Source organism: Castor canadensis, chromosome 14, assembly GCF_047511655.1.
Source record: "Castor canadensis chromosome 14, mCasCan1.hap1v2, whole genome shotgun sequence".
Lineage (NCBI taxonomy): Eukaryota > Metazoa > Chordata > Mammalia > Rodentia > Castoridae > Castor > Castor canadensis.
Genome location: NC_133399.1, coordinates 114,530,172 through 114,552,755, shown reverse-complemented (window position 1 = coordinate 114,552,755; position 22,584 = coordinate 114,530,172). Strand labels below are relative to the sequence as shown.

At 52.6% G+C, this 22,584-nt stretch overlaps 1 protein-coding gene across 19 annotated transcripts in view; it reads left to right on the top strand.

Moving 5' to 3' along the window:
* Nucleotides 1–22,584, top strand: part of Arhgef10 (Rho guanine nucleotide exchange factor 10) — a 109,422-nt gene that overhangs the window by 47,314 nt on the left and 39,524 nt on the right. For 13 of the 19 annotated variants that reach the window (XM_074055319.1, XM_074055315.1, XM_074055321.1 and 10 more), the window contains 11 exons: nucleotides 116–182; nucleotides 711–787; nucleotides 1,594–1,650; nucleotides 4,469–4,632; nucleotides 6,323–6,439; nucleotides 8,844–8,958; nucleotides 11,437–11,543; nucleotides 16,756–16,833; nucleotides 17,076–17,255; nucleotides 19,261–19,377; nucleotides 20,756–20,848. In XM_074055319.1, coding sequence (XP_073911420.1) covers nucleotides 116–182; nucleotides 711–787; nucleotides 1,594–1,650; nucleotides 4,469–4,632; nucleotides 6,323–6,439; nucleotides 8,844–8,958; nucleotides 11,437–11,543; nucleotides 16,756–16,833; nucleotides 17,076–17,255; nucleotides 19,261–19,377; nucleotides 20,756–20,848 — 1,172 coding nt within the window. The remainder of the gene's footprint in view (nucleotides 1–115; nucleotides 183–710; nucleotides 788–1,593; nucleotides 1,651–4,468; nucleotides 4,633–6,322; nucleotides 6,440–8,843; nucleotides 8,959–11,436; nucleotides 11,544–16,755; nucleotides 16,834–17,075; nucleotides 17,256–19,260; nucleotides 19,378–20,755; nucleotides 20,849–22,584) is intronic. The other 6 variants (XM_074055323.1, XM_074055322.1, XM_074055326.1 and 3 more) reach the window with 6 other exon arrangements.

Sequence of the window (22,584 nt, the reverse complement as noted above, 5' to 3'; positions counted from 1 at the left end):
ATCATCTTTATGGTAACAGCCTTTTGATAAGAAAGGGAAATAAATCATTTTAAGGGTAAAACTCAACGGCACAAACACTTTTGTCAGGCATAAAACGTCACTTCTTTCTCCTCAGCAGAAACACCGGAAATCATGGGAGACTGCCCACTCAGTTCTCTGAGCTCTGAGGACCCTCCACCCAGGTATCATCCATCGCCGCTCTGCTTGGGCATTGGACGGCGCCTGTGTTCTGGGTGTTGGACTCAGTGGCCCTTGTGTGCTCTCACATGTGTCTGAGCTCTCGGGCCCTGTCCTGTCTACACCCTGCCTGGGTGTGTGGCTCCCTTTTACCAAAGGCCTTGGCCACCAGGTGTCACTTCTGTGTGTGCAGGGCCAGTGCCAGCTGGGAGAGGGTGACAGGAGCCGAGTCCTCTTTCAGGAGTCCTGCCAGGTAGTTGTGGCACAGGGGAGACAGGAAAATAATCCAGGCCTCCAGTGCAGGATGGAGGCCACTCCACTGTGACCCCATAGTACCAGGTACTGTGCTGTGCTCTCGGGGGCAGTTGAAAGCGCTTGCTGAAAGAGTTAAGAATGAAAACTTGAACCTGGGAGTCTGCACTCATAGCAGGGAAAACACACAGCTAGCAGGCAAATAGCCTGCACACACGTGCACATGTACACACGTGCCTCCGCTTCTTCACATCCCCATGTAACGGTCTGTTTCCTTCCAGCGGTGATCTTGGCAGCCAGGAGGGCAGCGCCCTGGCCCGCTGGGCGGCCGACCCTGCCAACACTGCATGGATGGAGAGTGAGTACACCAGTTCCCTGTGAGCTCGCGCAGGCCTGCAGCAGGTGGCAGTGTTGTAACAGCGCATTGGGAATTAAAATTTTAGCAGAAGCTGTATGTGCAGAAACTTCCACGGGCCTCTCTGAGGCTGGCATTTCCTTTCCCACCATCCATCAGAGCTCTGCATCCCAGCCTGCTCCTTCCTGAGGTTTCCTTCTGGGGTGGATTTGGCCTTGTTGTAGGTTATAGAATGGGGAAGCAGTGCTTTGACCTGTAGCCCACAGCCAGCTTGTCACTTGAGACACCTGCAAAACTTCTCACTTGTGATTCCTTGGGAGACTGGGGAGGTAGGTGGTTCAGCTGGCCTGCTGCCCGACGGCACATCAGACCTGGGGTTCCACGTGTAGTTTAAGAGCTGAGACTTTTTAGCTAGACTTACTTGTTTCTAATTTCTAGGCAGAAAGTAAAGATTACTTTCTAATTATGCTTTTCTTTACCTCTGGCTCCCTAGTTTCTGGGTGATTGTTTCACGTGACTGACTTAAGGCCGAGCCATGTTAGCTGCTAGGAACTATTCTATTATCTTCTGTGTTTTAATTGTGACTTTTTAAAGCCAGGTCCTAGCGTAGTTAGATGGCTGTGCCTGGGGCTCTCGAATAAGGGTCATCACAGTATGAAATGGTCATTAGCTATTTGTCAGCAGTTTTATTTCCAGTGTGAAATTTGTCTAGATTTCCCCAGTACTCATGTTTATTGTCCACACTATCTGGAAGTTTTGGTCACTCTTGTCTCTGGTCAGTTTTTAATGTTTCCTTCCTCTCGCTGCAGATCCAGAGGAAGCGATTTACGACGATGTCCCAAGGGAAAACTCAGACTCTGAACCAGGTTTGATCTTGTCTGGGACCGAACTTAGGAAATGTGGCTTAGTCTTTCGTGTGGGTGCAGAGTGACCAGTGTGGTGTGCTCCTTGGGTTCACGCCGTGGTGTGGTCGAGGGTTGGGGTGTGTGTGTACTCGTGTCCATGTGCACACGGGTGTGTGTTACAACTTGAAGCAGAAATATGGGAAGTTAGGAACAGAGAGAAAGGAGACTGAGAAGCACCAGCGTATATCTACAAATGACGTACGTGGGAAAAGATAATATTCAAAGAAAGGGTTATCAAGAATTTCTAGAATTAAAGGAAAACTTAAATTCTCAGGTTGTAAAAACGCAAACTCAGAGCAGATTCATTAAACATCAGCTCAGACCTAGGCAAATGCAACTGAAATTGCAGAACGCTGATCTTCAGTGAAAACAGGCTGGGTGCTGGTGCTCAGGCCTGTAATCCTAGCTACTCAGAAGGCAGAGATCAGAAGGACTGAGGTACGAAGCCAGCCCGGGCAAATAGTTCTTGAGACCCCGTCTTGAAAATACCCAGCACAAAACGGGGCTGGCGGAGTGGCTCAAGTGGTGGAGTGCCTGTCTAGCAAGTGCGAGGCCCTGAGTTCAAACCCCAGTGCCACCAAAAAAAGCAGCAGACATCCCAACAGATGATTTTGTTCTTAAAGCAAGGAAGGAAGATGCTACCTCAGCCCAGGTTTCCATATGTAGCCAAATTACAGTCCTCCTAAAAGAAGAAGACAAGCCAGGTGTGGTGGTGCATACCTGTAATTCCAGCACCTGGGAGACTAAGGTAGGATTGTGAGTTCAAGGACTTAGTGAGACCCTGTGTTAAAACATAAAAAAGCCTATCAGACAAAGACTGGGGTGGGGGGTTTAATGTGCTATTCCAAGGAAACAATACTGAACCTACACTGAAGTAATGGGAAGTGAGAAAGGGTAGTGGACAGGTAGATTGCAGACTTGTGAGTAAACCTAACGTCCACCAGGACAGCACAGGTAGCGTCCATCCACTTGAAGGAGGCTGAGCCCTGGGCTGGGGTCACTGAAGGGCGCCGTGGGCCCTCCACACACTGAGTGCATTTTCAGGAGGAGGGTGGATGTTAGTTTGTCTTGGTTTGGGGGTTTTGCTTGGCTACCAGAGGTCAAGTGTCTATTTTATGGGCGACTGCCAAGGGAATAGAAATACATTTTTAAACCAGTAAAGCAAAACCAGATTTCGCCCAAAGCTGGAAAACAAATTAAGAGTGAAAGGAAGGCAGTACGCAGTACGAGTCTGAACATACTGGCTCCAACTGGCAGCAAGAGAAGTTCTTGGATTGGACAAGGTAGCAAAGCCTTGCTCTCCCGAGAGGTGTGTGAGGACACAGAGCGTGTGGAAGTACACGGGCGGGAGAAGAAACGGACGGCTAATTCCTCCAAGTGCAGCCGACATGGCTACGATCACACGTTAGGTGTTAAGCTGTGAAGATCCTTGGTTCAGAGTCATGGAGTAATTCACGAGCCAGCAATGGGACAGATGTGTGCTGCGTGCGCCTCGCCCAAGAGGCACCCCATGCACAAAGCAAACTGATCAGGCGAAATTGGAATGCCGGTTTTTAACAAAGCTCTCTCCACTGTCTGGGCACAAAATACAGAATTAATACACGTGGAAGGTTAGCATGATTGATTAAAAAGACTTACATAGAACCTCAGAGCTGGTGGTTTCTGAATGTGCATTTTTAAAACATGGAATATTTCTGAAATTGTGCATTCTGAAATGTACAGTATGCTTCAAAGTGAATATTTCTAAATGCCAAAGAATTGATATTTGGGTCTCAAAATGTGATAATCTAATGAAATGAATGAAAATAAAACCCCAGAAGCATTTGGAAATCGAGTTACACCACATCACTAATAGTCAAGGATGAAAACAATGGAAATCGAACATTTCGACTTGATCTAAAAACTTACGGGGCAGATTTAAAATAATAAAGCTGTAGACAGAAGAGTGTATATTTAAAAACGACTGAGACGTGGTGAGCTCAGACACAGCTCAGTTACAAAGGACAGCACAGCAGATGGAGCGAAGTTGAGGGGAGACGATGGAAGGGCAAAGTGGTGAAGCAGAACGACAAAATGATAGAGTATCAACAGAACGAAGAGGCCGTTCTTTGACAAGCTTTAGGAATATTACACAATCAGCTGCTGACGTGTTTGTGTTGGGCTCACAAAGCCCCCTGGGGGGCAGGTCCCCTCTGTCACATGCTCTGGGTCAGGGAGAATGAGCCTCACCTGGTTGTCTCTCATCTGTCCGTCCAGCTATCTGGAGAGCTCTTTGTCACCCTTGGATCTGCCTGCCCACCCGTCAGCTATCATCTGGAGTCTCTGCTTCCCTGTCTACCATCTGCTAATCAGATGGGCACACGTGTCTGTCCACCTGTCTGCCGTCTATCCATTGTCCACTCTGTTTATGTTCAGTACATCTGTGTAAAGAAGGAGTTTACCACTTCATGGAGGATTTACCACTGTCAGCAAGTCACCTGGTGTAATGGTGGTGGGGTCCATAGACTGCTGGTCCTTAGCATGTGGGCAGGGGTTGGGTGGGGGGGGGTCCATCAGCATCACCTGACAAGAGTTTTCTGACCTTGAAGTCACTCACTGCCCGCATGGAGGGGGCTCTAAGAACTGGTTTCCACCAGGGAGCTTGGCTGAGTACCTGCTGTGGTGGTCTTTGTATTATTCTGATAACCCCACCCCAACTCCAGATGGTAAGGTCGAACCTTAAGCAGGTGAGTGAACCCTGCTTCTCATTTGAATTTCATCTTGGTGTTTGTGCGTCCAGATGAAATGATCTATGACGATGTGGAGAATGGAGGCGAAGGTGGAAACAGCTCTTTGGAATACGGGTGGAGCTCAAGTGAGTTTGAAAGCTACGAAGAGCAGAGTGACTCTGAGTGCAAGAATGGGATTCCCAGGTCCTTCCTGCGTGGCAGCCACAAAAAGCAAGTAAGTGTCCTGAGTACATGTAGGGCGAGCGCTCCGATAACCTGGGAATGGGGCTGGGAAGCACGATTTTGATTCACATGGTACTTACTTTTAAGACATTGATTGACATACACTTTCAGAAATACCTAAGAAACTGACAAAGGAGAGGTGTACCTTATTTCACAGTGCACACTGAGGATGGGGATGCTAGACTTAGAAACTAAGTCCCTTAGAAGGTCCCAGGCAGTCACCCCACCTGGACTACTTGAGAGAGCAGGTGGGATGCCCTCAGACAGGTGAGCCTCGCGTCCTGCACGTGACGCCCTGAATGTGAGCACTTGCACGTGTGCAGGAGATGTGCGAACACAGCTCCTAAGCTGCCTTGGGATTATCTTGTCTGACAGGGAACTTCTATGTTGTGTTGGGTAACTTATGAGGTTAGGGGTCCAAGGAGAGAGGGGGGAGCCCTGAAGAGTGAATTGTGGACTGGGTGTTGTAGGACAGGCCTGGTGCCACTGCTGAGGCACATTTCTCTGTGGGGTTCTCACTGTGGCTGTCCAGGCCACTATATCCTGGTTGGTAGGGTTTCTCGTGGCCATGTGTAGAAGGGTGGACTGGGCCTCACCTGTGCAGTCACAGTGGTGGCCGTGGGAACTTCCTGTGTGAGGTCGACAGGCAGCTTGCTTATAGTCTTCATCGAGGCAGCCAGTCAGACCTGTCACCTCCCACTGTGACAGTGACCATCCCCACTTCTGCCCCCAGGGGCCCCAGGAACCTGAGATGCTCTTGGCCTGGTTTCCATGTTGTTACAGGTTCCGTAGAATTCTCACACCCTCTAAACATGGGTCATGACTCCCAGGAAGAAATGACTGATTTGCCGTGGTCACTCTACCACTCTGATTATAAATAGCTTCTCCAGGAGCAGCGGTTTGTCTTACTTGTGCCAGAGGACCACAGGGACTTCACCAATGATGGAGCTGTACTTGTAGCTCTGGAGCTCATAACTGAGGGGGATGTTTGACTGGATACGCCATGGCAGACATGCCTGAGGTCTTTAAAGAATTCAGCTGTGGAGCATTTTGGGTGAGGGGTGCCTGGGAACATGGGTTGAGATGACTCACTGCCCCTGACAGCCAGGGCCAGGTCAGGGATGGAAGGCTGCTCTGTAGAAGTACAGATTTTCTAGGTGAAGATGTCATGTTTCTAAAACTACCTCGGACATGGCCTCCCACTTTTATTAAATGCTGTTTAAAAAGTGCCCACGTCAAGGCTGATGTGAGAAACAGCCCCAGGGGAGCAGTGGGCTTGGTCGTACACACGTGAGCCGGTGGTGTCTGGGGTTCCGATGTCCAGGAAACCCCAGCCAGCCTGTCACTTGGAGAGGCTGTGAAGGCAGCTTGGAGACTGGTAGTCCCCAACAAGCCACACAGAGTGTGGACCTGAATGCAGGTGTCTTGCCCTTGGGTACCAACACGAAAGAACTCCCAGTGTGAATCAGTGTGTGACCCGTGACTCTTACTGGTCAGGATGGACTGTGATCTGACACTGATGGTCCTGGGCGCTGACTTGCTCAGCAGCCTGCAGTGTACACGCACTTAACCTCCCAGGTCAGCGGGACTGGCCGTGGGACTCCCGTGTGGCCAGGGTGTTGGGGGCTCTGATCAGGAGGGGCACTGTCCCTCACGTAAGCTTGTGTCTCTTTGTGCCTTAGCTCTCTCATGACCTAAGCCGATTAAAGGCGCACTGTGAGGAAAAGATGAGAGGCTTGGTGGCCAGCACGGTGGGAGCCGTGGAGGTGCAGCGGCCCAGGCACAGGCGGGAGCGGAAGGTAGTGTGGGGTCTCTGACCCGCGTTTGAAAACGCCTGCTCACAGCAGGCCGTGCTGAACACAACCAGGCGGCTGCAGTGGTCACTTATGCCAGAACAGTGGTTCTCAAAGTGTGGCTCGGGCTCCTGCGGTCACCCAGGTGCTTTCAGGGTCATGTCCATTCTGAGCCATTGTTACTTACCTCTTCCAGGTAGTAGTAGTGTGTCATCACATCTGAGTGCGGAGTACGGCTGTGTCTGAAAGTGAGAGAAAGTCCCAGAAACGCAAAACAGCAGCTTTTTGTTTAGGAAAATACAGTAATTTTTCATGAATGTGTTATTTAGGATAGTATGTAATAGGTTTTTTATCTTCTAAATGAATGCTGACAGCATTAATTTTTTTCAGTTTCAACTTCCAATACAATCAGATTAACAAAACCCAGATAAAGTAGAGCTCTTCGGGGTTTTCAATAATTTTTAAGGACTGGGGGTGTGCCTCAGGGTAGAGTGTGTGCCAGCAGGCACGAGGTCCTGGGTTCCATCCCCAACACCACTGAAAAACCCTGCTAATAATGAGCTTTAGCAGAGCAAAGGGCTTCTAGGCCAAAAAGCTTGAGAACTGCTGGGTTTGGGTGTTGTGACGGTCAGTTCCTGAGATGTGTTTTAAAAGGGCACTGTCAAGTAATGCTCTCCTCATCTCACCTCTGTCCCTTTGGTGCGGGGTGACCTGCTCGTGACCCTAGACATCTGCTCTTAGTGTGCTCTGAGTGCCCCGGGCTCTCGAGTAGCAGCGGCCCCCCCCATCCCGGAGCCATCCCACCATTCGTTGGGGCCTGGCTGGTTCCCTTGCAGTACAGTGAGAGACATGGTGGCAAGTCTGGGGGAGCCACCATCTGGAGTTTTCCTGGAGGCTGCAGGGTCTGTGCATTGCAGGAGCCCAGCTCAGTCCAGCTGAGAAATGCGGAAGACAGTGAGCCCCAGGGCCAAGGAGGTATGGCCACGTGTAAGGAGGATAAGAAGTAAGACCAGGTGATAATTTGGGACAGGTCAGGTAGATGCCCTTCATCAGGATGAGGCCCAGGGTAAGTCATTCACTTCACCTCACATGGGCCGGGGCCCTGGGGGCCTGAGCCTGCAGTCCTCTGATGGTCCTGATGGTCAGTCTGGGCCAGGGTGCAGCTGCTCAGGTGTGGGTTAGGAAAGAGCAGGGCTTGGAAAGGCACCGGGCAGGAGGCTGACTGGATGCCTGCAAGAAGGTGAGCACGAGGCCCCTGGGTACCAACAAAGAGGGCACAGGAGAAGCTGCCAGTGACACGAGGGGCAGGTCGTGTGGGGCTGAGGGACACAGGAGTTGGTGAGTGAGAGTGGCTTTGGTGTTTTTGACGTAGGAGACAGGGCTGTGCAGGTGGAAGCGAGAGTTGAAGTGCTTGGTGGGGGGTGGGCAGACGTTTACTTTCAGTTAGGTTGTCCTGTGCCAGGGACATCCTGAAGGCGGGCGTGCGGCACTGGGAAGCAGGGGCTCCAAGGGGCAAGGCTAGTGCTGGAAGTGTCCGACAACTCACAGAAGCCCTGAAGCCAGTGAGTCGGGAGCAGAGGGTGCTCTCCTTCTGAGAGGTCAGCATGAGGGGACACCACTGTCTGTTAACAGGACACTCGGGTTTTCTCTGAAAGAAGACTCAGTGTCCACTGGCCACCACCTCCACGTCAGGGTTTTTAAAGATCAGGAATAATATGCTAGCCCTGATGCTCTGAGCTCTCCAGCACCAGTGGCACTGTGCGTGTTAAAACACGGCCCTGGCTGGAGGGAACCAGGGCCAGCCAAGTCCGGCCCGGGGGACGAGGTCTTTCGGGCTGGAATCTGAGGAGCGGTGGCAGCTGCCTGACTTTCACGCAGCTCGTGCCCAAGTGTTCTCTAGCCACCGGCTCCATCTTGCCAAATTCAGCTCCCGCATTCTGGGCTGCGTCTGGTGACCATTGGTGCAAAGTGGCTGCTCTGAGCAGCTGGCCAGCTGTGCCTGGGACATGTGAGGAGGGACTCCTGGAGAGTGCTGAGGCTGAATGGAGCCATTTAATGTGGGGCAAGCCATTTGACACTGTGCCCTCGAGCACCGGGTTCCCCTGCAAAGACCTGAGTTTTCTAAGTGAGTGTAGTAAAAATAAAGTCTTAAATGTAGCAGGAAACATTTGTGACCTGTCAAAGGAGCTCTGTCTTCAAAGTTTTTTTTTTCCCTTTTTTAAAACAAACAAAACAAAAACAACAAGTAGCCACACACACTACCGAGAAGGCCCTCCCCAAACCGCAAAGCCAAGCTCAGGTAACGTTTCGGGCCCAGGACTACTTGACAGTATTCTTTTAAAACCAGTAAATTAGATCCGGCGAGTTGTGTCGAGCCAGTCTGCTTCTCACTGCTGCCCCTGCCCCACAGATGCAGAAACTCATGAAGGCGGCCAAGGAAGGCACCAAAGACGGGCTGGAGAAAACCAAGGCCGCCGTGAAGAGAGGCCGCTCCTTCATCAGGACCAAGTCTTTCATTTCGCAAGGTCTGGGACCTGTGGGTTTGCACGTGACGCGAGCCGAGCTGGGCACCGCCTTCCGTTGGCGGGGGCAGCATGGAGGGTTCTCACCCTGGGGGAGAGGGTTTGTCCCCGCCTCCCACGTGGAGGGGGGCGTTCGCTGTTCTAGGCCAAGGACCCCAAGTAGCTGTGGGTGTTGAGAATCACTGACAGAGGCTACAAAGGGACATGTCCCCCAAAGTGGAAAAGTAAAGGAGTTTTCCAGGCAGCCGACCTCTCCCCATGGTCTCCTCTTGGCCTCATTACTGGGCGCCTTCCCTGTAGCCCCTGGGGTCAGCACGGATCCCTACTTACTTCACCCATCCTAAGCTGGGCAGTGAGTGACATGGACTGTGTGTTAGCTCCCTGCTTGCAAGGACTGAAGTCGTAGGCCAGCAGGTGTCCATCTAAACAGGTTTTAGAAACGATGCTGGTAGGGGAGGATCTATAGTGGAGATATTTTTCCTGAATCTCCCTAGCGGGCCGTGACCTGTGCAGCCTGTGTGTGAAAGACCGTCTGGGGCGTTGTATATTGTCCCTGAGCTCCAGGCGTGGGATCATTCAGGGTGGAGGAGGCTCCCTACACCTGCGAGCACCAATGACCAAGCATCCTGTGGCAAGGAACTGCGTGATTTCTGGTGCTCAACACATGTTGGTGCATGTGTAGCGTTTGCCGTCTGTCTACACTGAGCACCAATGACCAAGCATCCTGTGGCGAGGAGGGAGGGTGGGAACTGCGTGATTTCTGGTGCTCACGTCCCATGTTGGTGCATGTGTAGCGTTTGCCGTCTGTCCACACTGTGTGACCCCGGGTCTGCTCAGGAGTAGCCTGGGGACCCCACATGTCGTGGAGTTAAGGCTCACCAGCCTCAACTTTCCAATGCTGACAAAGTCCTCAGCATCTCACACAAGCTGCTGGAGGCAGTTGGGACCCAGCGTGTTCCCTTGGTGAAGGAGATAGACGAGTGCATCCCTGGGATACTCGCAGTCAAACCAGTGCCCTGGCCGAGGTGCCAGCAGTGTGTGGGCACCAGGTGGGAAGAGCTGGGACTTGGGTCTGCGTTCTGTGGGTCCCTGGCTCACAGTGAGTCTGTGTCACCGTGGTCCAGGTCCTGGATTCTGGGGACCCGACAGAAATGCCCACCCTGGACCCCCACCCCAGGCCTCAGCTGGGATCTGTGGACTGGAGAGGCCCCCAGGGCTGGGTGTACCTGTGAGATGAGGTGGGGTTCATCTCTGGCTTGAGGGTGGTCCCTGGGGTTAGCTGGAGGGGTACAGCAGCTTGACAGGCCAGTCTCTAAGCCTTACCTCCCTGTTCCCCAAGCTGCCAAGTGAGCATTTCAGACTAAGCTAGTGTTCCTGGTCCTGGATATACCCAGAATTACCCAGAAACCTCCTTAAGAATACTCCGTGCCCAGACCCGCCACCCCAGCCCCGCCAACCCAGCCGTCCAGTCTCCAGGCAAGGAGTGGGATGTTGCAGGGTTTTACAGACCCTCAGCTTCTGTCTGTGCTGCCAGGCATTGGGATCTTTGAACCAGCAGAGCTCAGGTTTCTGTGCCCTGAAAGTTTCTGTGCTCATCTGTCCCCAGCCATGTTGTGCGGTCTTTAACATAGCTAGCTATCTCTGGTTTTTAAAAATGAATTTAGTTTTGGTTTAAACATTATTATTTTTGGAAAACTGCCTTTTCAGATTTCTAGTGAGAGGCAGACAGAAAGTCAAGAAATTCACCGAGTCCCACCTGAGTTTTCCCTGATTGCTGTTTTTTTCAACAGGTTTTTCATGTGTATAAACTATATCCCCCTTTCACCATATCCTTTTGTTTTGCCACCTTGCTCTGGTTCCCACAGAACCTGTTTTGTACTCCCGTCATTTGCTCTTAAGGAGCATTTGCCTTTCTCAGTCCAGCTCATTTCACTGAACATGCTGATCCATCCATTTTCCTGCAGATGACACAGTTTCCTTCTTTAGGGCTGACTAATACTCCATTACGTATATCCACCACATTTTCTTTAAGCTTTCTGTAGTTGGTGGGCACTAGGCTGACTCCCTAGCTTGGCTACTGTGACTAGTGCTGCTGTGATCATGGGGGTGCAGGTGTCTCGGTCTGCGGACTCACATTCCTTCCCCTGATGGTGAGTGTCTGTCTCAGCCATTCCCAGGCGCTGTCTTTCTGTCTGGTTGAAGTGTGGCCTAGGGTAAGACGCACCTTCGCCGTTAGCTGTCAGGTTACCTCTGCGTTTTGAAGGTAAACTTGAAGATTTCAAATACCAATACCATGTTACCCTCATAGGAAGGATATTTTATTGGGTTTGTTAAACTCAGTTTAATGATAACTGGTTAGAAATGTGAATTTGAGGTCTACACGAAAGACTTACTGGACACCTTGTTTCCAGTGCTGTAATGTTGAAAACACAGAATTTCAGCATGAAATGTGTGCATTTTGGCTGTTTTCTTTTTTTTAAGATCACAGATCTGGTCTTGAAGAAGAGCAGAATTTGTTCATAGACGTGGACTGCAGGCACCCAGAGGCCGTCCTGACCCCGATGCCCGAGGGCTTGTCTCAGCAACAGGTGTGGTGAGCAGGTGATGCCCAGGTGCTGTGCACCAGGATGGCCCGGTTAGCTTTAACGACTGAGGTTTTCCTGCCAGTTGTAAATGTCTGCTTTCCAGCAAATGAAAGGTTAATGGTGGGCACAACAGAAGGGTTTGGGGTCCTGGTCTCTGCTGTGGCCTCAGCTCAGGCTGACAGAATGGCTTCGCAGACAGAATGGTGACATCCTGGTTCTTAAATATGTTCGCTGTGAGAAGTGTGCGGAACTCACATTCTTTGTGGCAGTCATTTACACTTGTTTGTACTGATGACATGTTTACAAAAAGACAGTACATGGGTGTGTGCAAAGTTCGTGTGTTCATAGGAGCTTAAGATGAAAAGGTAGATTTTTCATGAGTTGGATGCATTTCTTAAAGCCTGACAATAGGTAGGAAAAGGCAGAACAAGTTTCCATCTGGTTATCTTTGGGTAAAAGGAAGAGAAAACTTAGCAGCAGTGCCAGAGTTTGTGGGGCTTTAATTATAGGGGTGAGCTTTAGAGTGGGGTCGGAGGTCTGTGCCGTGTGGGTGGTGTGGTATGAATCATGGCGGGTGAGGTGGGCGGATGGACAGATAGGATAGATGTGTAGACGTAAGAAGACATGTGACAGAGACCAATGACGAGTGGAGGTGGACTGATGGACAGGCAGACGGAGTGATGGTAATGCAGGTAGATTCAGAGCATGACAGACAAAAGGGAGACAACGTGAAAGTGCCAGGTGTTGAGGTCGGTTTGGAAGCAATTAGAAGGTGTATCTGGAGGTTGGTGATAATGGCGAGGCCCACAGGGTGAGCTCCCATTTCACTGGGCTTGAAGAGGGACCCAAGGGAGCTGGGATTAATGAGAAAACAGCGAAGATAAACCGAGCAGTCTGCACGTGTGACAAGGTGAGGCGCAGACGGCCTGGGGGGTGGTTATGGGGCACCTCACAGGCGCCCGTGCGAACTTGGTCCCCAGTAGACCTCATCTCACGTGATCCTTGGAGCATCGTCAGTGGTTTTACAAACAAGCATCTGAAAACTTAATAATCCCAGCCAGGTCCCACAGCAACTCATGGAAGAGTCTGGTTTTTATCTCTCTCTGACCACAAGCCCACTCCTAACCACTCTCTTATGTCCAGCTGTGGAAATGTGACCTGAGCTGCTGGCCTGAGGAGGATTGTTAACAGATTGTCACGGGAACAAAGTGGTCACTTTCCCACTCGTCTTAGGTAGCTGGAGTTGTAAAAGAGGGAGGGGGAGGCTGGAGCTACTGACGTGACCACAGGCTCTGAGGCACAGTGTGTGCTGGACACTGACCATATCAGGATCTCTGCACGACAGTGGAGGCCAAAGGTGCAGATGCTGCTTGGATCCTGCTCTGTCAACAGAGGCATGGAGACTAAAAGCAACGGCCTCCTGTGCAGGGCGGGAGGCAAGAAGGCAGTGCTGGCCATGGTAGGAGGAGGGCAGCTTCACACAGGCGGTGGGACTGGGCCAGGACCCTGTGGTGGGGGAGTCGAACGAGCATGAGGGGGCGTGAGGGGGTGAGTGGGGCGCGAGGAGGGGGTGAGTGGGGCGCGAGGAGGGGGTGAGTGGGGCGTGAGGAGGTGAGTGGGGCGTGAGGGGGTGAGTGGGGCACGAGGAGGGGGTGAGAGGGGCACGAGGAGGGGGTGAGAGGGGCGCGAGGAGGTGAGTGGGGCGCGAAGAGGGGGTGAGTGGGGCGCGAGGAGGTGGTGAGTGGGGCGCGAGGAGGTGAGTGGGGCGCGAAGGGGGGTGAGTGGGGCGTGAGGAGGTGAGTGGGGCTTGAGGAGGAGGTGAGTGGGGCGCGAAGAGGGGGTGAGTGGGGCGCGAGGAGGTGGTGAGTGGGGCGTGAGGAGGTGAGTGGGGCTTGAGGAGGAGGTGAGTGGGGCATGAGGAGGAGGTGAGTGGTGTGAGTGGGGCGTGAGGAGGAGGTGAGTGGGGCGTGAGGAGGAGGTGAGTGGGGCGCGAGGAGGTGAGTGGGGCGCGAGGAGGTGAGTGGGGCGTGAGGAGGAGGTGAGTGGGGCGCGAGGAGGTGAGTGGGGCGCGAGGAGGTGAGTGGGGCGCGAGGAGGTGAGGGGCGTGAGGAGGAGGTGAGGGGCGTGAGGAGGAGGTGAGTGGGGCGTGAGGAGGTGAGTGGTTCGTGAGGAGGTGAGTGGGGCGTGAGGAGGAGGTGAGTGGGGCGTGAGGAGGTGAGTGGGGTGAGTGGGGCGTGAGGAGGAGGTGAGTGGGGCGCGAGGAGGAGGTGAGTGGGGCATGAGGAGGAGGTGAGTGGGGCGCGAGGAGGAGGTGAGTGGGGCGCGAGGAGGTGAGTGGGGTGTGGGGCATGAGGAGGTGAGTGGGGCATGGTGAGGAGGTGAGTGGGGCGTGAGGAGGTGAGTGGGGCGTGAGGAGGTGAGTGGGGCGTGAGGAGGAGGTGAGTGGGGCGCGAGGAGGTGAGTGGGGCGTGAGGAGGAGGTGAGTGGTGTGAGTGGGGTGAGAGGGGTGTGAGGAGGGGGTCAGTGGGGTGTGGGGTGTGATTAAGAGTCCAGCTCAGGGTGGGTGTGTTGGAAACCCCTTGAAGGATGTTTGAGCAGAGGGTGTTAACGCCCTATCCGTCTCCAGCCTCTTGCCATTCATGTTGATGAAGTCAGTTAGTCTGTGTTGGCCTTTGGTTTTCACGGGTCACTGTGCAGTGGAAACAGCTGTCCAGGGAGCCCACCAGGCCTGAGTCCACCCCAGGTCCTCCTCTGGGATTTGCCTGGTCACGTTGGTCAGTTAATTAGAACTGTCTCGTCCCTTCCCCTCAGTGAAATGGGGACGTCAACTCTTGTGGCATAATGAAGGCCGTCTGTGAAGTGTGTGAATGAGGGTTTGGACAGCTGTCTCTCCCAGCTCTGACCTGGGGAGATGAGAGTGGGGTGTTGACTTCACACCTACCGGTGTGAGGGCTTCTGGATTTTTCTATACTGCTTCTTGCAGTTGTGATTTGCATTGATGATTCTCTCCTGCTCTGTCTTCAAAGGTCAAACTGGGGGTTTTGATGCGCTTGAATCCTTTTTTTCCTTTCAAGAATGGAAAGAAGGTCACGTGACTAAGATTTGAGAGGAGCAGGGAAAGCTTTGTTTCTCCAGGGTGTCATTTACTTGAAAAGTGCCCTGGCTCCTGAGGATGCAGGGTCCTGGCTGTCACCGTCCTGGACCCAGGCATGGGTGACGGTAAACTGGGGGTCGGAGGTTACAGATGTCCTTTGGTTTTTGTGCACAGCGTTTAAAGACGAGGACGCCTGCCCCAGGTGCTGCAAAGGAAGCGGAAGTGTATAAGACTGTAAAGGGTGATTTGTTAGCAAAGCACCTCCGGCGAGGTGGCAGCTGTGTGTGATATAATGGGATTTCATCCAACACGATTTCTAGGTGTCTCGAAGCTGAAACGTGTATAAGTTCACAGTTCTGACCTTCAAGTAACGTGAGTCAGGAGCCCCAGGAGAGCGACTGGGAATCTGGGTTTTGGAGGGAGGACAGCCTGGGTGGGTCGCTTTAAAGTGCGTGGTCTGCCCAGCCAAGGTCATGATTGGCTTTGGGGCTGCTCACAAGCTGGACTTCGTTTTAATCCTCTGGGTGCATTTCTAACCCCAGCCACACCACGCCTGTATTTTTATAAAATACATCAGTTCCATTAGTACCCTGCAAGGGTTTATTTTTGTCTTAGTCTTGTGAAGTAAAAATGTCGTCCTTTCTGTGAACGGACAAGACCTCCTTCCTGTTGTATAAACAACCACTGGTGCCCTGGCATCTGTTTGTGCAGGGATTCCGGGTGGAAATCCTCGGTGTGCCCCCCAGGGGGCGCTGCAGTGTCTTCAAATGGTGTCCCTTAGTGGCAAGGCCTGGACACTTTGTGTGTGCCGTGTGTGCGCTGTGGTGAGGTGTGCTGGCTCGTGTGCCCGTGTACACGTGGGCTTTGTGTGTGTGTACACGCAGTGTGTGCTGTGTGCGCTGTGGTGAGGTGTGCTGGCTCGTGTGCCCGTGTACACATGGGCTTTGTGTGTGTGTGTACACGCAGTGTGTGCTGTGTGCGCTGTGGTGAGGTGTGCTGGCTCGTGTGCCCGTGTACACATGGGCTTTGTGTGTGTGTGTGTGTGCACACGCAGTGTGTGCTGTGTGCGCTGTGGTGAGGTGTGCTGGCACATGGGCTCACGTGCTTGTGTGTACACGTGTGTGTATGCGCGTGTGCATGCTTAGCAGCACTAATGGCAGGTGACACTGGCTGGCATGTGCCCAGGCCTCTGAAAGTGCCAGCGTCCAGTGTGCTTGGCCTTCTGCATCTTCCCGTCACAAGTTTATTCTCCACATCCTTGTGATTTTAATGAGAAAATCAGAAAATGACGTGCTGTTCAGTGCAGGCGTCTCTTTGTGTGGTCACAGGTCTGTCTCTTCCTTCCACAACCCTTGTTTTCTGGAACTTTGGCTGAAATCATGATTTTAGATAACTGTTGCAAATAGCTTTATTTGGTCAAGACTGAAATTACTGTTTTTGTTTTTTCTTTTGGCAGTATTTGGGTTTGAACTTAGAACCTTGTGCTTGCTAGCCCAGTGCTCTACCACTTGAGCCACTCCATCAGCCCTAGTTTTTGGATAGGCTCTCAGGTTTTTGCCTGGGGCCTGCATGTACCCTGACCCCTTCTATTTATGCCTCCCAGTAGAAGACGGGATTACAGGGCTTGCTACCTCACCCAGCTTATTGGTTGGGATGGGGGCCTCACTAACTTTTTGTCTGTGTTGGCTTTGAACCTCAGCCCTCCTGATGTCTGCTTCCTGAGTCGCGGGATTACAGGCCTGAGCCACAGTGCCTGGCTGGAATTGCTTTTCTGTATGAAATATCATCTAACATAGTGTTGGGCACAAAATAAGATCAGCTCATTCAGTTCATCGTTGTATAAGGGAAAGAATTACTTTTAGTGCTATAATTTTATTTTTGTGCTATTGTTGGGAGGTGTAACTTGAGGCTTAAAGAAGAATGCAGTTGTGCTAATGGGGAAGCATGTTTGCCCCCGTAATGTGTTTAATTTGCATTCTGTTTGAATACTTTGAAGGCCTTTGGAGGCTTCCTTTACCTGCTGTTTAAAAACAACCCTTTTTGCTCAGTGCACCTGAACATCGACGTAAAAAGGCTGTGGGATTCTGAAGCCTTGGCACTGCCTGTCTTCACGTCCCGCAGGTGGTGAGACGGTATATCCTGGGCTCCATCGTGGAGAGCGAGAAGAACTACGTGGGCGCACTGCAGAGGATCGTGGAGGTAGCTCGACGTGGTGTCCCCTCACCGCGTGCCCTGGGTCATCCCTTTCCTTGTGGGCATTTGTGTGATCACTTAGGCTGTGTGCACATAGTTCATAAGCATAAAACCCTCAAGCGTGTGAGTGTCACGGCTGCACATCACTGTCGGCGGCAGGGGTTTGGTCTTGGGACGAACATCCCTGTGTACATGGAGAGTGACATGTCCCCTCCTCCGGCCCGGCCGATGCCACCTGCTGGGCTCAGCACTACGAGAAGCCGCTGTCGGCGATGGAGCCACGGGTCCTGAGCGAGAGGAAGCTGCGGACAGTCTTCCACCGCATCAGGGAGATCCTGCAGTGTCACTGCATGTTCCAGATCGCGCTGGCCAGCCGCGTGGCCGAGTGGGACGCCGTGGAAACCATCGGTGACGTCTTCGTGGCCTCGGTAACTTGCTGCCTTCCCCCCCAGGCCTGTTCACAGGGTGCCTGTCACGGGCGGGGTCTCCACGTGGGGTCAGGGTCAGGATGTGGTTTGGAGCTGACGCAGGAAGGGGCAGGGTGCGTCCGGGGGACACTCGGACAGGCTCAGGACGGAAGGCGTATCTGGAGAGGTTTAAAGATACTTATGTTTATTTTTACTGTTTGTGGTAATACTGGGATTTGAAGCCAGGGCCTCACCCTTGTTAGGCAGGTGCTCTACCACACACACCTCTTGCCTCTTTTGTGTTGGTTATTTTTGAGATGGGGTCTCTTGTTTATGCTCAGGCCGGCCTGGACAGTTCTCATGGAGCTGGGGTGGCAGGGGTGCACCTCCACACCTGGATGGTTGATTGGGATGGGGATGGGGTCTCAGGAACTTTTTTGTCTGGGCTGGCCTCGAATCTCCACCCTCCCAATGTCCACGTCCTCAGTAGCTGAGGTTACAGGCGTGGCCCGCCACGCCTGGCCTTTTCATGCCCGGTGCACCACTGTGTGACTGGTGGCACTTCTTGTTGCTGGATGTGCCCCCCACCCCGACTCATCTCACTTTGTGTGCGCAGAGCCCTCTGCCTGGGAATGGCAGGAAAGGCAGCGGGTTCCTCGAGTTTTCCTCTTTGATGTGGAGCTCTTACTGTGTGACCAGGCTTGGCCCTCACTGTGACACAGGACGCAGTGTCGCAGCAGCGGCTCTGGGATCCTTGGCCCGTGTCCCTTTGTGTCATTGTATGTCTGCTCTGCACAAGTCATGCCTAGTGCATGAAGGTTAGATCTCTGTCTCAGCTGGAAGGTCACAGATGAAGCAGATTGGTTCTCTAATTATTTAAGGTAGTGAGGAGTTCAAGCTTGAGAGAATTTTTTAAAAGTTCACGCAGCCCAGGCTGGCCTCAAACTTGAGATCCTCTTGCCTCTGTGTCCCAAGTCCTGGGATTACAGGCGCGCGCTCCCACATCTGGAGAAAGCGTTTGTCCTGTACGTTCGTGTGAGTGCTTGCTGAGGTGTGTGCATCGCAGGGTGCTTTGAAGCTGCTGTGGAACTGGAAGTCGTTGCCGAAGCATTTGCAGAATGCACTGCACGGTTCCTGCGACAGGCAAAAAAGTACTGGATGCTTACTTTGTTGTTACGTTTTTGCCTGTGATGCATAATAGCTTCAAATTGTCTACCTTTGGGCTGGAGGCGTGGCTCAAGTGGTAAAGCGCCTGCCTAGTAAGCACAAGGTCCTGAGTTCAAGCCCCAGTACCACCACCAAAAAAAAAAGTTATCTTGGAAACAAATTGTCTACCTTGGGAACACGTTTTAAGGTGGAAACAATCTTTTTTAAACTCTGATTCGGTGAACGTGTGCTCCAGTAGGCAGCAGTCACACGGGTGACACCGCAGGTGCTGCTGGCCGTTCCTGAGGATGCGCGGTACCTTCCCCAAGAGCAGATAGTTTGTATCTCTAAAAGCTGGTACCAGGACACACACTCCTGCCTCTGGAAACCTTTGTGATTTTAGGAACATAGGGAGGTGACCATACACGGATGGACCTCAGCCGGGAGAAGTGCAGCCAGTCCCCTGCCCTGCCCTGTCCTGTCCTGCCGGGGTTGGCAGTGCGCCTTCTCCAGGGACCTTGTATCGTGACCCTGTTCTCACCCGGAGCTTGCACCCCAGGGGATACTCGGCAGGAAGTTAAAAGAAGGGTGTCTGTAACTACCACCTTTTTTTGTCTGTAGTCTGGTCCTTTCTTACCTAAACCCAGATTAGTGAGGTTTGGAGAGGGACTCCTGACAGCATGTGGGGTCTGCAGAGCCAGGTGCATTCCCAGCAGGCTGGCAGGAGGATGTGCCTTGTGCACAGTGGCTAACCCTGTGGTGGGTCACAGTTCACCGGCTGGAGGGACGCTTCTGGGCGGCCTCGGGCCTTCTGTTTGGGTCAGAGAGGGAGCACTTGAACTGTCCACACTGCTTCTCCCTCAGTCGTCTTGTATTTCAGTTTTCCAAGTCCATGGTGCTGGGTGCCTACAGTGAGTACGTGAACAATTTCAGCACTGCTATGGCAGTCCTCAGGAAAACATGTGCCACCAAGCCTGCTTTTCTTGAATTTTTAAAGGTAAGCACATTCGTTTTTTTCTTTAACACTTCTCATAATGAATCCCAAAGTCAAGGTGCCTGTAATGAAACTTGGCCAAACCTTGCCTCTAAATGCACATATTACAAGGGTTTCAGTGCCAGCAGAGTCCGGGATATGGGCATAGCCTTGAAATGAAGGTGAATTTCAGGCCTAATGCAGCTTTTTGAATAATTTTCATTTGCCCATTCCTTAAAAGTGGGTTCACAGGAAGAAGTGAGGTCAGACCCCAGAGTTGCCTTAGCCTTCCTGTCCTCAGCTTGATGTCAGGAATAAGGGAACTCCAGCATCTGGATTCGGGTGGTGGGGGGTCATCTGGACTCGGGGTTCAGAACAAGAGGCAAAGGCCTGGGAAGGCAGAGCCTCGAGGCTGGCGGAACAGGGTCTTGTTCCCGCTGCTGGCGTCTGGCTGTGCCGCTGGTGTGGGCCAGGGCTCAGTCTAGACCTGGACAGAGGAGGGTTCTGCACGTGGAGCAGATGAGAGTCCCTTTAAAGGCTGTACCCACCCAGCCTGATTCATTTGCATTATAAGACCCTGGAACACAGAGTTCTTGTTACTTGGACCTTGTTCTTAGAAACTTGTGCTACCTGGGGTGAGTGAATACAGGGCAGTATTTTCTTGAATTGGAACCTCGTCCCCTCCTCTGCTCCTGATGGACACAGTGGCCCCGCTGTTCCAGCCCATAGAGGTCTTCTGTACCCCAGCTCTGGAAGGCACACCACTTTGTCCTTTTGCTGTCCCAGTCTCTCATTCCTTTGCGGGGAAAGCACACACGACGGAGTTAAGATTTTGTTACGAAGTTGCTGAGGATGTCAACCTTGGTGTGGCAGTGACCACAGCCCCGGACCATCAGTCTTTAGGGTATGAGGCCGCCTTGGACACAGGCTCTGAGCCAGGCTGTTCCTCTGGATGGTTCCTTTCAATGGAGATGCCCCAGGTTTTGCCCAGGGTCAAGGCTGCCCCAGCCTCAGGCTGTCAGTGGTCTTGCCTGGTGACATCTTCAGCGGTGGGCTAAGGTGTCCTCAGGGTCCAGGAGGAACCTTCCGCCCTAAGCAGTGGAGAGGTGACCGTCCTCTCTTGCGGCCTGCTGGCCAGCCCCAACACTCAGGGATACTGGAATCTGTCCTTCCCAGAGCAGGGCCTGTGGCAGTGAGATGTAACCCCTCAGGGCAGGGAGGGACAGCAAGTCCTCTGGGGCAGGTAGAAGGTGCTTCCCACACATCTGAGGGCATTTTCTCCGTGGTGAGCTATAGTAAGCAGCCGGTCCAGAGTAGCTGGGCAGTTGCGTCCTTGCCCTCCACATGTGGCTGGGACAGCCTGGTCCCACTGGCTGCAGTGACAAGCCAAATGTCCCCACAGCAGAGCAAGGAGAGCAGCCCAGACCGGGTCACCCTTTACAGCCTCATGATGAAACCCATCCAGCGGTTCCCACAGTTCATCCTCCTGCTGCAGGTATGTCTGCCTCCGGTCCCCGCCTCGGCTGTCCATCAAGGGGGGGACCTGCTACTCCACATGAAAGGCCAGGGGTGGGAGAGGCAGCTGCAGAGCCTCAGCACCCACCTGTAAGTGGGCGACCTTACCCAGAGGGTGTCACGTGTCCCCTGGCCGGTGCTCTCGTGGGGCTGTCAGCAGCCACGTGCAGCCCAGAGCCATGTGGAAAAGGGATTTGCTCTTCTGGGCCAGTGTGTGAGGACAGGCTTGGGAAGCTAGGAGCAGATTTAAACAGAGAAGCAGATTTATGTCAGTCATTGAGTTATTCAACAAGCCCCCAGAACTGGGAGGCACTAGTGTTTTCTGGGGATCCATCCATCCCTGCAATGCAGATCTGAGCCCTCTCGTGTGACACACTAGTCTATGCCCAGCCCATTTGTCTCCCCACCAAGTCCACATGAGCCCCAAAGTGCACTTAGCCTTGTCAAAGTCTTGACACTCAACCTTGTGCCGCCAGGGCTTGCATTAGAGCGTGTGTTTGAGGGCTGGGGACCTGACTTGGGTAGAGCGCTTCCCTAGTCTGCACAAGGCTCTGGGTTCAGTGACCAGCACTGCAGAAATGCATTTCAGAGGTGTCCCCGCAGGCCTCCTCCTGCATGGAGTCCCTGCTGTCCCTGCAGGACAGCCAGCCGGGTCCGCGGCTTGGTACCATGGCTGCCGGATGAGCAGGGTTTGTCCCTCCCAGGTGAGCGGGCATCTGAGAGGCACTGCTGAGGCCCCGTCCATTGGGGTTTTTATTTTCTATCCAGACAAATCTGTGTGAAATGTGTCTTTTAACTAAAAGTAGTCATAAAAGTGTGAAAAACGCTAGAATATCGATATCAAGTGTTTCTGTGTTAGGCTAATAGGCCATTTTTCTTTTTTTTCTGATATCTCACGTTTTCGAGTGTACAGTTACTCTGTTTTAGAATATTGATAGCACAAGCTGTTGTTTCTCTAATACCAAAGTATCCAGAAAATGTGTTTCGTCTTTATTTTTTAATTGTTGTTTATCTACTGTTTTGTGGTGCTGGGGACTGGACTCAAGCCTCACGCTTGCTAGCCAAGCACTCTAGCCATTGAACTACAGCCCCCCCCAACCCCAGTCTTTTGCTTTTAGTTTGTTTTTCAAGTAGGGTTTCCTACTAACTTTGCCTGGGTCAGCCTCAGACTGCATCCCTCCTACCTCCACTTCCCAGTTAGCTGGGATTACAGGTGTGCCCCACCACATCCAACCTGTGTTTTAGCCTTGTTTTGCTTGTGTTTCCTGAGCTGTAATGTGTTGACAACAGCGTTAGCTCGAGGGGAGCAGCATTTGTCACCAAGGGCAGGGCCCTCACGTTACAGAGCCCAGCCTTGCTGAGGATGGCAGCCAGCAGACCGCTCTTGTAGGACTAGGTCCTTAACCAGGCTGGAGGGTCACGGGCCTCACCGTTAAGCAGACAGTTACATAGTAACGTCAGAGACCGCTGCTCACAGATTCCCATAACAGACACATCACAGTGAAAAGGTTTGACACAAGTGAGATTTAAAATGTGACACCGAGATCCAAAGTGACAAATGCTGTTGGGCAGTCAGTGTCATGGGCCTTTCATCTTGGGGCTGCTGGACACGGGGCTGCAGTCTCCAATTTGGGAAAGGCGGTGTGTGTGAGGCACGATGGACTATGACAGTCTGAGGTGGGACCTTGCACTGTTGCCCGGTGCACCGAGGTCTCT